Source organism: Diplotaxodon limnothrissa, linkage group LG17, assembly GCF_057381915.1.
Source record: "Diplotaxodon limnothrissa isolate DT_005_m linkage group LG17, D_limnothrissa_male_GT1.1, whole genome shotgun sequence".
NCBI lineage: Eukaryota > Metazoa > Chordata > Actinopteri > Cichliformes > Cichlidae > Diplotaxodon > Diplotaxodon limnothrissa.
This window is the reverse complement of record NC_140612.1, coordinates 38,963,722-38,976,664: the sequence shown is the minus strand read 5'-3', so window position 1 is coordinate 38,976,664 and position 12,943 is coordinate 38,963,722. Positions and strand designations below refer to the sequence as shown.

Genomic DNA, 12,943 nt, shown 5'->3' with positions numbered 1-12,943 from the left:
GTTCTCAGATGGACAGCATAATACACAGGCGCCAGCTGTGAACACATCTGTACCTTATTTATGGAAGTTGGAATTTTAGGGCACCCAGTTGCCATATAAAGCACAGTGCAATTAGGTACAGTCCCATTCTTCACAACTTTGCATTTAAATGTTGATACTTGTAGAATGGGTGTGTTCATTACTATGGCCAAAGGTGATTCCTTCATCTGCCTTTTCTGGTAAGCTATTTGCACTAGCAATTTAGCACCCTCCATTTAGCTTGTCCAATATGGGTGTAGACCTCAAACAACCCAGATGCTGAAAAAAATGCAATGAAATTGCTTGTTGGCTGAAGCCAGAGGTTGAAATTAGTTCAACTTCAAGAACAGACTGTATATAAAAGATGGATTTAACCACCATGTCATTAAGCATCAGTTAAAGAAGTCCCAATGCGAAGCCTTGAGCTAAGCATTTTTTCCATCGCTACCTTTGAGCTTTGAAAGGATTGGTTCCCACAAAAAGGAAGTCCTGCAATGTAACAATGTGTCAATCACAAAGCATGCCCAAAAGGATACTCTTAAGTTTTATATGCACAATAATTAATGAAAATTTATGTCATTTTAATAAGATCTAGTGATCTGTATTGACCTTCATTAAACTGGACTACTGTTTGCACCCCCCAGTGGCCATTAAAAAAAATGCATATTTAAGGCACTTCCATACTGGCTTTGCGTTTATGAATCAGAAGTTATGTCCATCTTTTATCAGCAGTCTGTGGTCAAGACATCACAAGTAACGGAGACTGGTTTAAGTGACGGAAATGTCTTTGAATGCCAAAAAACCCCTATCTTATTTACCAGTTATGTTGTTAAGGAGGCTTATTTATTTTAAACATGTGGTTGCTGGTGCTGTTGGAATTATGATGCATTCAGGTCAGAAGACGCAGCAGGAAGAATGGAAAGATATTTTCTGTTGGGTCACACAGAAAATCTATTTAAAACAGAGTCAGTACTATTATTATTTTAATAAACGGCAGCAGATAAATCTTTGATGAAGGTTTCAAAATTATCTGCCAATTTTTTTTAATTTGCTGCTACAATTGCTCCCACTTGTCCTAGTTTTATAGGACAGAAACAATATTCCCTTGTACTGACTCAAACAGCCACTGTGTCATGTGAGTGTTTCTCCACACGCCACAGTTTATAGTATTTCCGATACAAGCTCAATGTTGGAAAAAAGAAAATACAGTTAGTACTACCACAAACATTTTGACTTTTAGCCTCTTCACATGCAAACAGTATGTTACACTTTACTTTTTGTCAAAGAGAATTTATCCCTCACAGCCTCTCCTACAACACTGCTGTTGCTTTGGCTTTAGAGAAGTAGAGGACCCCAGATAGAGCCTGGCGGAACACCGGGAGGCACCTCTTAGCTCGGAGCTCAGTCTGATCATAGTGGAGGGTGTGGCAAGATTGCAGCAGTGGTGACAGTGAGGTGTTTGCAGAGTAGTACAATCTAGATGTTGGTTTCCCGCTGCATAGGTTGCTCGTCTTTCTGACTTTCGTCGACCAGTTCTTCAGTGGCCTGGGCTTCGCCATCAGCCTCCTTTTGATCCAGAGTTTGGTCCGGATCTTCTGTCTCAGTCCGTTTGTACATCTCTGCACGCCTGCGCTCACGATCTAAGAGTCTGTAGTTAATGAAGTTTCCGATGAAGAGCCAAATACTGGCCAGAATCACAATAGCTCCACAGCAAAAATACATATACTTGTAATTTTTTGTGACATCGACCAGTTTCCCTGCAAGACAACAGAAAATATTAAGATATAAATAATATACATTTTAGAGTATCACATGTAAAACTGAGGTACACTATACCGAAAACATGTTTCAGCTAATGTCACTTAATTTTGAATTGTGGGTTCGGTCAGTGTTTTCCTTAAAGTTGTGTTGCCAAATCATTTATTTTCCATTTCTGGGATTCCATCAATCAGCTGGTTAACTTGTGGAGGGCAAAATACTAAAGTGTTTTTCAGGACTGGTATCATTTTCAACTAGCTGCAGTAGTCCAGGATCTATTGACTGCAAATAGATGCTATCATTCGTTGTTCTTGACAGCATTAAATTGAATGGAAACAGGTAAATGAATGAAATATGCTCAAAAACAGAAAGACTGTACCTGCTAATGGTGGCCCAATGAGAACTGGGCAGCACTCCACAATGGTGGTCAGTCCCACAGCACTGGAGAACCTCTGAGCTCCAACCAGGTCCATCAAGGTCTCAAACAGCACTGAGCTGACCATTCCAAAGGCAAAGCCAAAGAATATTGCATACACCACCAAACCAGTGTAACTTTCAACCAGTGGACAGAGGATATGGCATACTCCATTGTACAGTACAGCAAAGCTGAAGAAGTACTGGATCTTGGGTCTGACCCAGCGTGAGTTGGCCAGTAGCCCCATGGAAGGCCTGGCACCCATGTCCACAAAAGCCAGGATTGAGAGCAGGAAGGCAGCAGAGTACTCATCTACACCCATGTCCTTTGCATAGGCAGCAAGGAAAACAATAGGTGCGAAGAAGCCTACGAACATGATGACATTGCCCGACAGGTAAATGAGAAAGCCACGATGCTTGAACAGAGATAAGTCCAGATACTTGTTAACTATTTGCAAAAAACTGCGCTTCTCCTTGCTCGTGGTAGCAATGGCGGCCAACTCTTCATCCTTCTTGACCTTGCCAGGTGGAGGTCCTAAAGGCCTCATGAGCGAACCTGCCACACAGCAATTCAGCAGCAGGCCACCCAAGATGAGGAAGCTTCCTCTCCAGCCAAACTGATTGTAGAGATACTGGTTGAGAGGAGCCAGGGTGCTGAGGAAGACTGGACTGCCTGCCATTGCCAGCCCATTAGCAATCGGACGCTTCTTAAAGAAGTATTTCCCTATCATAGTCAACGCTGGCTGCAGGTTGAAGGCCAGCCCCAGTCCTATATTGAAAGAAAGGCATTGAACTTGAAACAACTGTGCTTTAACTGCAGTTACAATAATCAATACTACAGAATACTACTTTTATTTTTTTGTTTACCTAAATAAGAACTAAAATTAAAATAAAGTTTGAAAAAAAAAAAAGACTTATAAGAATAGCTTTAAGCAAAAAAGGATTTTTGTTGATGTTGCTTTGGTGCTTATAGCTATGCTACAGCAGCAGTTTGGCTTGAATCTATAAAACTAAGGACATTCCTGTCAGCCACAACTATAATTTGTGCTTATTAGGAGGCTTGATATTAGCAGGCTAATGCACGAAATGAAAAAGGTCATCATTATCCCTGCTGTGGAACAGCATTAGCAGTGTGCACACTGCCTGCACAGAGAAAATACCAGCAAATAGAAAAATGCTGCAATAGCACAACAATTTGAATAAAACACTGGATATATTTAAAAAAAAAAAACAGAATGGAAAATGAATAAAACACAGTGGAAGTAAAAAAACAAAAACAAATCACAAAACATAAGGAAAGTGCAGCTGGTTTTTTTTGTTGTTGCTGTTTTTAGTATTTCTGTTGTTTTTGTATGTTTTTTTCATGCTTTTGCAACAGTTTTCTATTTGATGGTGTTTTCTTCAGTTGCACTTGAGTTTTATTCATAAAGAGGTAAGAAAAAAACCCTTCCTAATGCAATGCATTGCGAGCGAATGATTTAAAAAGCTATTAAATAGTTTAACAGTACAACAGGACACTAAATGGTTTGTTCCCCACATGTGAATATTGATCATTAGATGGTAAATTTGTGACATTTTAATGCTCTGTATTGATACTGTTGTACTGTACTGTAGCTGATTTCTGGAAAACATGAAACAAGTGCCACGTCCAAATATGGAAATGATTAATCTTACAAAATTTTAAATAAAAGAAAATGACTTAAATATATACAGCAAACTATTTTCTTTTCTAACCAGATTCCAATGAATAATCAAATTAACCCAAAATGGATTTAAACGGATTCAGATGGACTTACCAGTAACAACTCCCATACAGATGTAAAGCTGCAACACGTTAGTGCAGAAGGAAGCTGAGATCATGCCCAGGGCACAGAGGCAGCCCCCCATCATGACGATGGGCCTGCAGCCATATGTGTTCACCAGTATGCTGCTGATGGGACCTGCAAAATATAGAAGACAGAAAATCAAACCACATGTTTGCATGTTTACAGCTGTCAGGATCACTGAAAGTGAGCGCATAATGACTTAATCTTGTTAGCGCCGAACACCACCCAGAACCCAGCAGCTATTAATAGCAGAAACTAGGTTGTTTCAATTTTTAAACGAGGCACTCCCACCATCGTGTGTCAAATTAATTTAAGTAAAGTGACAGTGTGATTAAACAGAATAGACTTGCATGTAAAATTACTTTTTAAATTCCATTTGACAAGTTTAAGTTATGTAAAAAAATGCATTGTGTCGAAATACATTAACTAATGTTTTATTCTCCCGGCTGCACATTTAGAGGCTGTGCAAACAAACAGCCTTAAGAAAACATTCAGTTTACTCACTGAATCCAGATTTGTAAGGGATACAAAAGAGTCGCCTACTGCGAGCATGTGAGGTCACTAATTATGCAACTTCAGCATGTAATGACACTGAAAGCTCACAGCCAAAGTCTTAAATTAGGTTAATTAGGTTATAAGAAATCCCTAATGTAACCATGTTATCTAAATGACTTAATGAAAAGAAAAAACAGAGGTCTGTGTGAATATTATTAAACAAATGTTAATAGGAAAAGACTGATTAGATCTCACAAAGGCACTTCCATAGTTTTACTATGCTATGAGCTGTAGGTATGTATGACTTGTAATAAATCTCCGAATGCACCTTCATTATGAAATCCATGAATCTCAGCACTGAATTCATCAGCCAGGATGCACTTCCAATGTGAAATCCAGCACTGAGCAAGACTTTCAGTGGAGCCTGCCTGATTTATTCACACATCGATATTATCAGCCAACGTTATAATGGAAGAGAATTGAATAGAATAGGTTTTTTTTTTGTTGTTGTTGTACATGTAGAACAAAATTGTGGGCAAAGAAATTTTGAAAAGTCGAGACTGGAGAAACACCCTTCAAGCATTCAAGCACTGTTTAGATTGCTACAAATGTAACAAGCAGTTGATCCCAGCAGAGTTGGGAAGAGTGTAAACAAGCAAATGCTTAACTACACATAACAAATGTTAGGGAAATCGAATTACATTTCATGTGTCAGAAAGAACAAGAATCATTTTTTTCTTTTTATCACCATTATCGTCATTAGTCTCAAAAATTCCACATCAGTCAGGCTTTAATTTTTAAAGCTGTAGTATATTTGGACAATTGTGGTCAACAGGACACCATGTAATCACATTACTGACATATAATGATCTAATAAGACTAGTAGACTAGTAAATTTGAATCCAATATTAACCCTCAGCCTTGGTTCAGCAACTCATGAAGGAAAATATCTGGCTCTCTAGCTGCTAACTGCTATCTCACCGCTTTGCCAGCTTAATCAGGGTCCTAACTGTTAGTACAAAGTTTTCACTGTATGCTACTAGTTACCATAATGGAAATAGATGCCTGGTGCTAATGGAAGCAAAACTCATAAGAGTTAAACATGAAGCTATAGCTGTAGTGTATAGAGTCAGAAAGTAAGACAAGTTGAAAGATGGAAATTGAAGCTATCGCTCTATTAAGCTAATAGAAACTGGAGTTGGGTCAACAACACAAAAAAATCATCAAATTATTCAGGGTTAAAATGAAAATATTTTAAAATATTAGTAAGGATGATAACCACAGGTATTTACTGTATTATCTCCGCCAAGGAGGTTGTGTTTTTGGTGTGCATGTCACTCTGTCTCTAAACACAATAGCTTGAAAATCTTTGAATGAATTCAGATAAAACTTTGAAGGGGAGTAGAGTGGGGTCACAATCCATCCAAATTTGGCTTGCATCCACCAAGGTTTTCAAAATAAACTCAATGATTTATTGGTGGAAAATTTACAAAAAGCCTTGTAACTTATAAACTATGATTGGTGCAGGTGGTGTATTGTCAACATGTAAAAAGTACCGAAATATGATTTAAAATCATATGACATTTCAAGGTCAAGGTCAAATAAGGTCAAACGTTTATATCTTTTATCTTAAAAACTATGCTTAAAATAAATTCTGCCTTTTTGTTCGTATTAGCAACATATAGGAAATGACACTGTTTATGATTATTATCTAATTCAACTCAGTTCAATTTATATAGCGCCAAATCACAACAACAGTCGCCTCAAGGCGCTTTATATTGTAAGGTAATACATACAGAGAAAAACCCAACAATCACATGACCCCCTATGAGCGAACACTTTGGCGACAGTGGGATCGAGAAACTCCCTTTTAACAGGAAGAAACCTCCAGCAGAACCAGGCTCAGGGAGGGGCGGGGCCATCTGCCGTGATTGGTTGGGGTTAGGTGTTATGTACTTTACAGTAACAGCTTGTAACCAACAACATGTAACAACATTACTAATAATTTTACTAAACAATGAAATGAATGCTACAAATGTACTACATCCACATAAACAAATAACAATTATATACAAAATGATGTCAAGAATGTTGAAATGGGATTCATATAACAAAAGCCTGCATCTTGCACTTGCTTTAAGTGCACTTCAAAGCTATTGCAGTGCTTCTTGCTGTCATTAAAATCTAGTTCTTCCTGCATTAAAAAAAAAAAAAAAAACGCAGAGAAAGTCCATTTCCGTTCTAATAACAGTGATGGGAAAATCTCCTCTAACTTAATGACTTACTGTTTGTTATTCTCTGTTGGGCCTGGAATGAATTTTCATTCACATTTTTCTGCTTTGCTGCTCGTTTCACTGATTTTAGCTAAAAATGGTTGACTCAACAACTCAGATTATATTGCTGCTGTGGCACTTTATGTTCTATTGTTTACATTTTGTTCCACTTGAGATGTGTGAGAACATTTGATTGCTTTCTCTGTACAAAGCACCCTGCTTATAATGAGGCAGCAATAAGAATTGTTTGAGAAATCTAAGCATCTTTTAACTCACCCCGTCTCCTAACCTTTTTGCTGAATTTTAAGTGCAGGAGTTGTAAATCGAACAGAAAGAGAAAAGTAATGAAAGATGTTTTTTCTTCTTCTTCTTCTTTTTTTGAATAATGCTCTCATTACCAGGCAGAAGGTGTATCATATTTCTGCCAGGCCCAATGCAATTTAAAAAGCCACACTGGGCGAGGAGTCATCTCACTTAATTTGCTCTGCATGAATCTTTTTTCGACCTTGAGGAAAGTTCCCCTCATTTGCATCCGCAGCAGTGATCGGTATTCTCGGGGGCTTGGCGGGACCCGAATCGGCCAAGATGAGGAAGCCCCTGAGCCTGCACATTACCTCTCTTGCAAAAGGGCTTATCATCTCCTGGCCAGACACAGCGTGGACTTCATTACACAGTGGACAAAGACCCAAACTAAATATAAGCACCTAGATCCCAAAAGGGAATGACACATATAGAGACGCGTCTAACAGGTTTTGTTTTTTTTTTTCCACGAGACTTTAATGTGAGCTGCAAGCGAAGAGGCTGGTTCAGCTCACGATAGATGCCGGCTATCCATCACACTTCAAACAGGATAAAGAGTTGACAGAAATGGAGGCAAACAACTTTTAAAAGCTGTTCTGCGGTTTTTTGAAGTGACTCACCGCCGACCCATTACACGGATGTTTTAAGGGAAATAACGGAGAGTGAACCAGCCCGAAACCCAGTTTATTTATGTGATAAAAGTTTATCCAAATTTTCGGGCTCACAAGAGGCTTTGATGTAAAGTTTACACTTGTAGAGCAGTAAGCAGCAACATCCTGGATGATGCTAACACGGTGACTTTAAGCCGGAAAAAAATAAATGCAGATTTTTAAAGGTACTTGAAATTCACTGGCATGATCAGTCAGGGCGGGTAAAGTTTTCACCACAGAGGTGCTTCTGAATAAGTTACATAAGTTCTCATTTTTAAAGAGACGACAACACTTACATGTTTCCTCACAATATCCACATTTCTAATGATAATTCATGCACGTCACTGGCAACAGTTCTCTTTTCAGCTACTGTGCAGTGTGGTAAAAAGGACTGCTCAATCACTTTGACATGCAGCAAATACAGCAACCTTAAGGTGTTAATGAGGTGGAAATGACATCTCAAGTTCAAGAAACAAGGTTCCCATTGACTTTTTCCACTGAGAAATAAGAGTAAATGAATGTATAAAAGTATATTTACTCATCATCATAAGCAATATTATTGTTAATATTTTTCTAAAATGACCAGGTAAAACATTAAAAACAAAATATTTGGCTGTATTCCTTATGAGAAACCAACCTTTGTATCCTGTCTTTAAGACTAACCGTGAGAGTGATACAGTGTGCAGCGTTTCCACAGCCAAGGTCAGCGCTCTCTCTCTCTCACTGTGGATTAGCGACACTAATCCAACATAAACACACAGCATGCAGATTAAACACATCATCACAGTGCGACACTCGCTGTGCTGAGTGGATCATTGGCGGTTGCTTCACTGCTGCCTGATGTAATACGAGGCAGGATTGCACTCTAGGGCTGAAGTATGCCAAAGGCCGTCACAAAAGATTTCCCATGTTGGGTTTACAGCTTTTAACCACACCTTCTCTTACAGAGAAACAAAAGAATAGTTCTTTTGTTCTGGAAAACATGTTGTCAGCCAGGTGATATGCACATCAGGGCAAGCAAATGACTACGCAAATTTTTAGTAGCAATATCTGTAGAGCTTCTGTAGAGGAAGCTCTGTCATGCAAAAACTGAAACTGAAATGTAGCTACACAGTTGTACTGCCACTCAAAACGTCTGGTTCCATAACTGAATGCTCAGGGCTATAGACCCGCAGCGAAAGATTAGCTTATTATTTATTATTTATTATTTTAGTTATTGTTTTTGATTTTTCCTATAAAATAACAACAAAAGAGATCAATACAAATATCAAAAAGTAGCCAAAGTGGCGATATGGAGCGGGGTTCTGTGAAACTGAAGTATAAGCCTAATGCTAACCTCCTCTGACAGAAGGATAGCTTAGCATGCTAAGGTTGACATGATGTGGATGATAAACTGGGTGCCATCAGGACGCTACAACACAGAGCGAACACCATCCCCACAGACACAGCGGCCAGGGAAGCAGAAGAACATCACATCAAGAAGTCCCTGAGTAAATGTGATTATCTCAGCTGGACATTTGTCAAAGCTGGGAAGGCGCCTAAAGAAAGCTCCAGCTGATCCAGGAGAGAAGAAAGATAATTCCTGCCTAAGTGAAAACCTGTAGTGATCCCTTATGTGGCACAAACAGAGTAATGTAGTGTACAATGTTAAGTGCCAGCAGGTCTTACACATCGAGGAAACCAAACAAGCAGATGGCACAACACAGAAGAGCTAAGGACTAAACAGTCTATTTACACCTACAGGCCAGTGGACACATCCTGGACAGGGAGGAACGCTGGTTTGAGGGCGGAGTCAAGGAGGCCATTTACGTTTAAAGGGAAAGACCATCTCTGAATCCTATATCTCTGTGATTGCAGCCATTCCCCAACTCTCTGTGAATGTAATAATAGCCCAACTTGCCTCATTGTCTATAACTGCTTTCTATGTATCATTCACCAGCATTCATAGGCCGATTGATGCATCGCAGAACAACTTGGGGTTAGTATCTCGCCCTTGACTGGAGGAGCCAGGGATCAAACCAGCAACCTTCCACACACATCTCATGTCGTGTGGGACTTTACAAATGTGACCTAACTGGCTTATAAACTATAATCCACTGAGCCAAAACCATCATTTTCAGTATTTTGTTCATCAAAAAGCTTAGCAGGTTGAAGAGACACAGGGTAGCTCAGGGTAGAGGTAATAAGTAAAAGGTCATTTCAGTCATTTGGATCAATTAGATTATTACTTGTGGGTGTCTGGGGCTGTCGGCTCATTACCAGGCAGCTCCACAGTAATGACAGGGCCATGCAAACACCAATACACACACGAAAGCAGCAGTGGGGAATTAGAAAGGTGTTAAACTCTGATTGAATCATCAGCGTGAGAGTCAGAACAAGAGAGCAGGTGTTTAATGAATAGCTGAATGGCTGCGATCAATGTGAACGAATGAGAAACAAGAGCGGCTCGCTCAGTAAGCGCATGTATTGATGCCGTAACCACGTGATAGCGGCATATAGACACTGCTAAGCTAAAGCAGCAGTTAGCGATCGGTTAAAAAGCCAAGACAATCAGCAATAACCACTCAAGTTTTTTACTGTTTGATAAATATGTTTCGCTAGGAACACTAGAGAGGTTGTGTCATTACCAGAACAGCAACCATTGGCTTGTTTCAGCCTGATGAACGCCACCTGTCCATAAGGTGTTTACTCATAATCAGAATTACTCACAATCCCAAATTACTTTATGAGACCACAATACTTAATTTTGAGCAGAAGACTTTACCTTATAGTTACTGAATGAAAATTTGTTTTCAATTGAACACAACATAGGAAATGAGCTTTGCGGGTCTGACGATGACAACAGCACACGACAGAGTGACAGGAGGATTACAGCGTGGACAGATGGCACTACCGAGCCGGGAAACTGCAGGCTTGAAGCCAAAGTGGGGAAATACAGCAGGTGATCAGAGCAATATGGTGGAGAGGGCGACCTGCTGAAAACAAATTCCAACCCTTCAAAGGTTCCTTTTTTCAAAACAAAATGAGGGGCCAGCTGCAGCAATGTGGCAGCATTTTGAGAAGATAAAGGATTTGTCTGAATCGTGCTCTGAATTTGATTAGAGGCTGAAAACTATTAGAAATTCTAGTACGCGGAAATAAAAATTCTGCCTCAGTGAAATGAAAATTCGCCTCTTTCCATGTCAGAAGACAGATCAATTTATTTCAAAATCCAATCAACAACCAATAGATTATTTTTTCCCAATTTCCAGGCTGTAAGTGATTCTGACTCACAAGGAATTACAATTTGTTGTTGTTGCTGTTGTTCGGCTTCAATTTCTCTGGTTATCTGCAGGCTGTGCATGTGATGCTTTGCTAGCATCTCGTGTGGATTCAAATCCAGGTCATGATCCAATGACACAAACTAGTTCCATTTCAATTCTGTCACTGCATATTGTGTTTACAGGTAGAAACAGTGTGACAATGATGAGAGAAACTATTGAATAAACCATGTCCCATCCTATGTGCCTTTCCTCATATCGTGCTTTTCAGATTTCAGATGGTGCATCTGCTAACTCCAACTATCTAGATTCAAGTTATTTAGCATTATTAGGTTGTAGCATTGACAAAAACACAAGTACTCAGATATTAATTAATAACAAATTATTACTGAATAAAAATACTAATTTACAACTGTATCAATACCAACAATAGCATCTTTGCCTCCGTCAGCTCACACACAACAACCCAAAGCAAGGCTGCTAGCTAACAGCTGCTAGTTTACACTGAACAACACTTTAGAAAGAACTTCAGAAGTCAGTAAAGCTCTCGTTTCAACAGCAGTAAAGTATTAAACAGTTATCATAAATTTTAATCTGGCTGGCAGACATGTTGACGTTCGCTGTTTAACAATTAGCAATTAACCCATAGCTGTGTTAGCCATCAGTTATTGTTAACGGAGCAGCAAGTGGACTTTAGTTAGATCCAAGAGAAATAGTTATTGCAGGCAGCCACGATAAAGCAGATTATGGACATATGGAGAACAAGCCTGTTCTTTTCTACTTTAACAATGATTTAATTAAACGTTCTCTGGGTTAAATTTTGAAAATGCAGACAGAGACCGGTTCAATCAGTTTCATAGTGGGAGGTCTGTTTTTATGTCTTCTTTAGCATAACTAATATGACGCCTTATACAAAATTCATTTGTAACTTTTCCATAATACTTTTATGCAATAATTAAATGATCTATGTTTTACGTCGTGTAGTTGCTGTAGCAACAACCCATGACAACCCCACTCTAGAATACCAAATTATTATTAGAGGCTTTCGAAACATGAACAGGTTTAACTATGTTAGAAAAATTTCATTTAGCTTTTCCTTTGTTTTAACCAGTTATTTACCTGCAGCATACATGACGGCGAGCATGATGGAGGAGATCCATGCGATCTGACTGTAGGAGGCGCCGAAAATGTTCTGGATTTCTTTGAAGAAGACTGTGATGGCTTTCGGGAAAGCGTATGAGAATCCTATGGAGATGAAAGATCCAAGTACCACAGCCCACCCCCACCCACCATCTGGTGGGGGCACAGCAGGACTTGTGGCTGGGGTTGGCATCACTGGCCCAACTCAATGCAGATTTGCTGAACGCTGGAAAAAGAAAGAAAGGAGGATATCAAAACTCACAGAGAACTTTAAGGTTACGGAAAAAATGACCCGAGAAGTTCTGTTTCTAGGAAAATGTCATCGATCATTAGGGGTAGTATATCCTGTAGATAAATCACAAGCTGTAGCTCATATTGACAGTATACAGACACCTGTGGGATGACAAAGGAGGTTCAAATGTTTGTTCTCTCTGTTTTTCAGATGCGCAGCTGCAAACAGTAATGTGACACAAGAGCAAGGAGGACATGCCAGAGGCCCTTATCCTTTATAGGGTGTGGGCAAATGTAACAGAGTCATAAATAACATTGTTATAATTACACAAAATGTGTTCTAAACCCCCAAACTTCTCCTTTTATACCTGACTTTTAGGACCTCCAAGCCTGTAGTTGTGTTCATTATCAGTTAGAGCCCCTCCTCATTCTTTTCTTCTTCTTTGGTGCAATACTATAAATACAGTGTACCCCTTTTGCCTCTCCCCTTTTTCTACAATTCCCCTGTGGGAGAGGTGGGTGTCATTTCTTTCCAGCACCTTAAAGCACACATAATTCATATTTAACCACCCTGATGT

General features: G+C 39.3%; 1 protein-coding gene across 1 annotated transcript; it reads right to left on the bottom strand.

Moving 5' to 3' along the window:
• Positions 1-1,423: 1,423 nt before the first annotated feature.
• On the bottom strand, positions 1,424-12,327 carry LOC146615426 (monocarboxylate transporter 2). Its single transcript, XM_085375478.1, has 4 exons — positions 12,114-12,327; positions 3,987-4,130; positions 2,156-2,959; positions 1,424-1,775 (listed from the first exon to the last, which is right to left on the bottom strand). Exons 1-4 carry the CDS (start codon positions 12,325-12,327, stop codon positions 1,495-1,497), a joined length of 1,443 nt encoding a protein of 480 aa, XP_085231604.1. The 3' UTR covers positions 1,424-1,494.
• Positions 12,328-12,943: the final 616 nt, after the last annotated feature.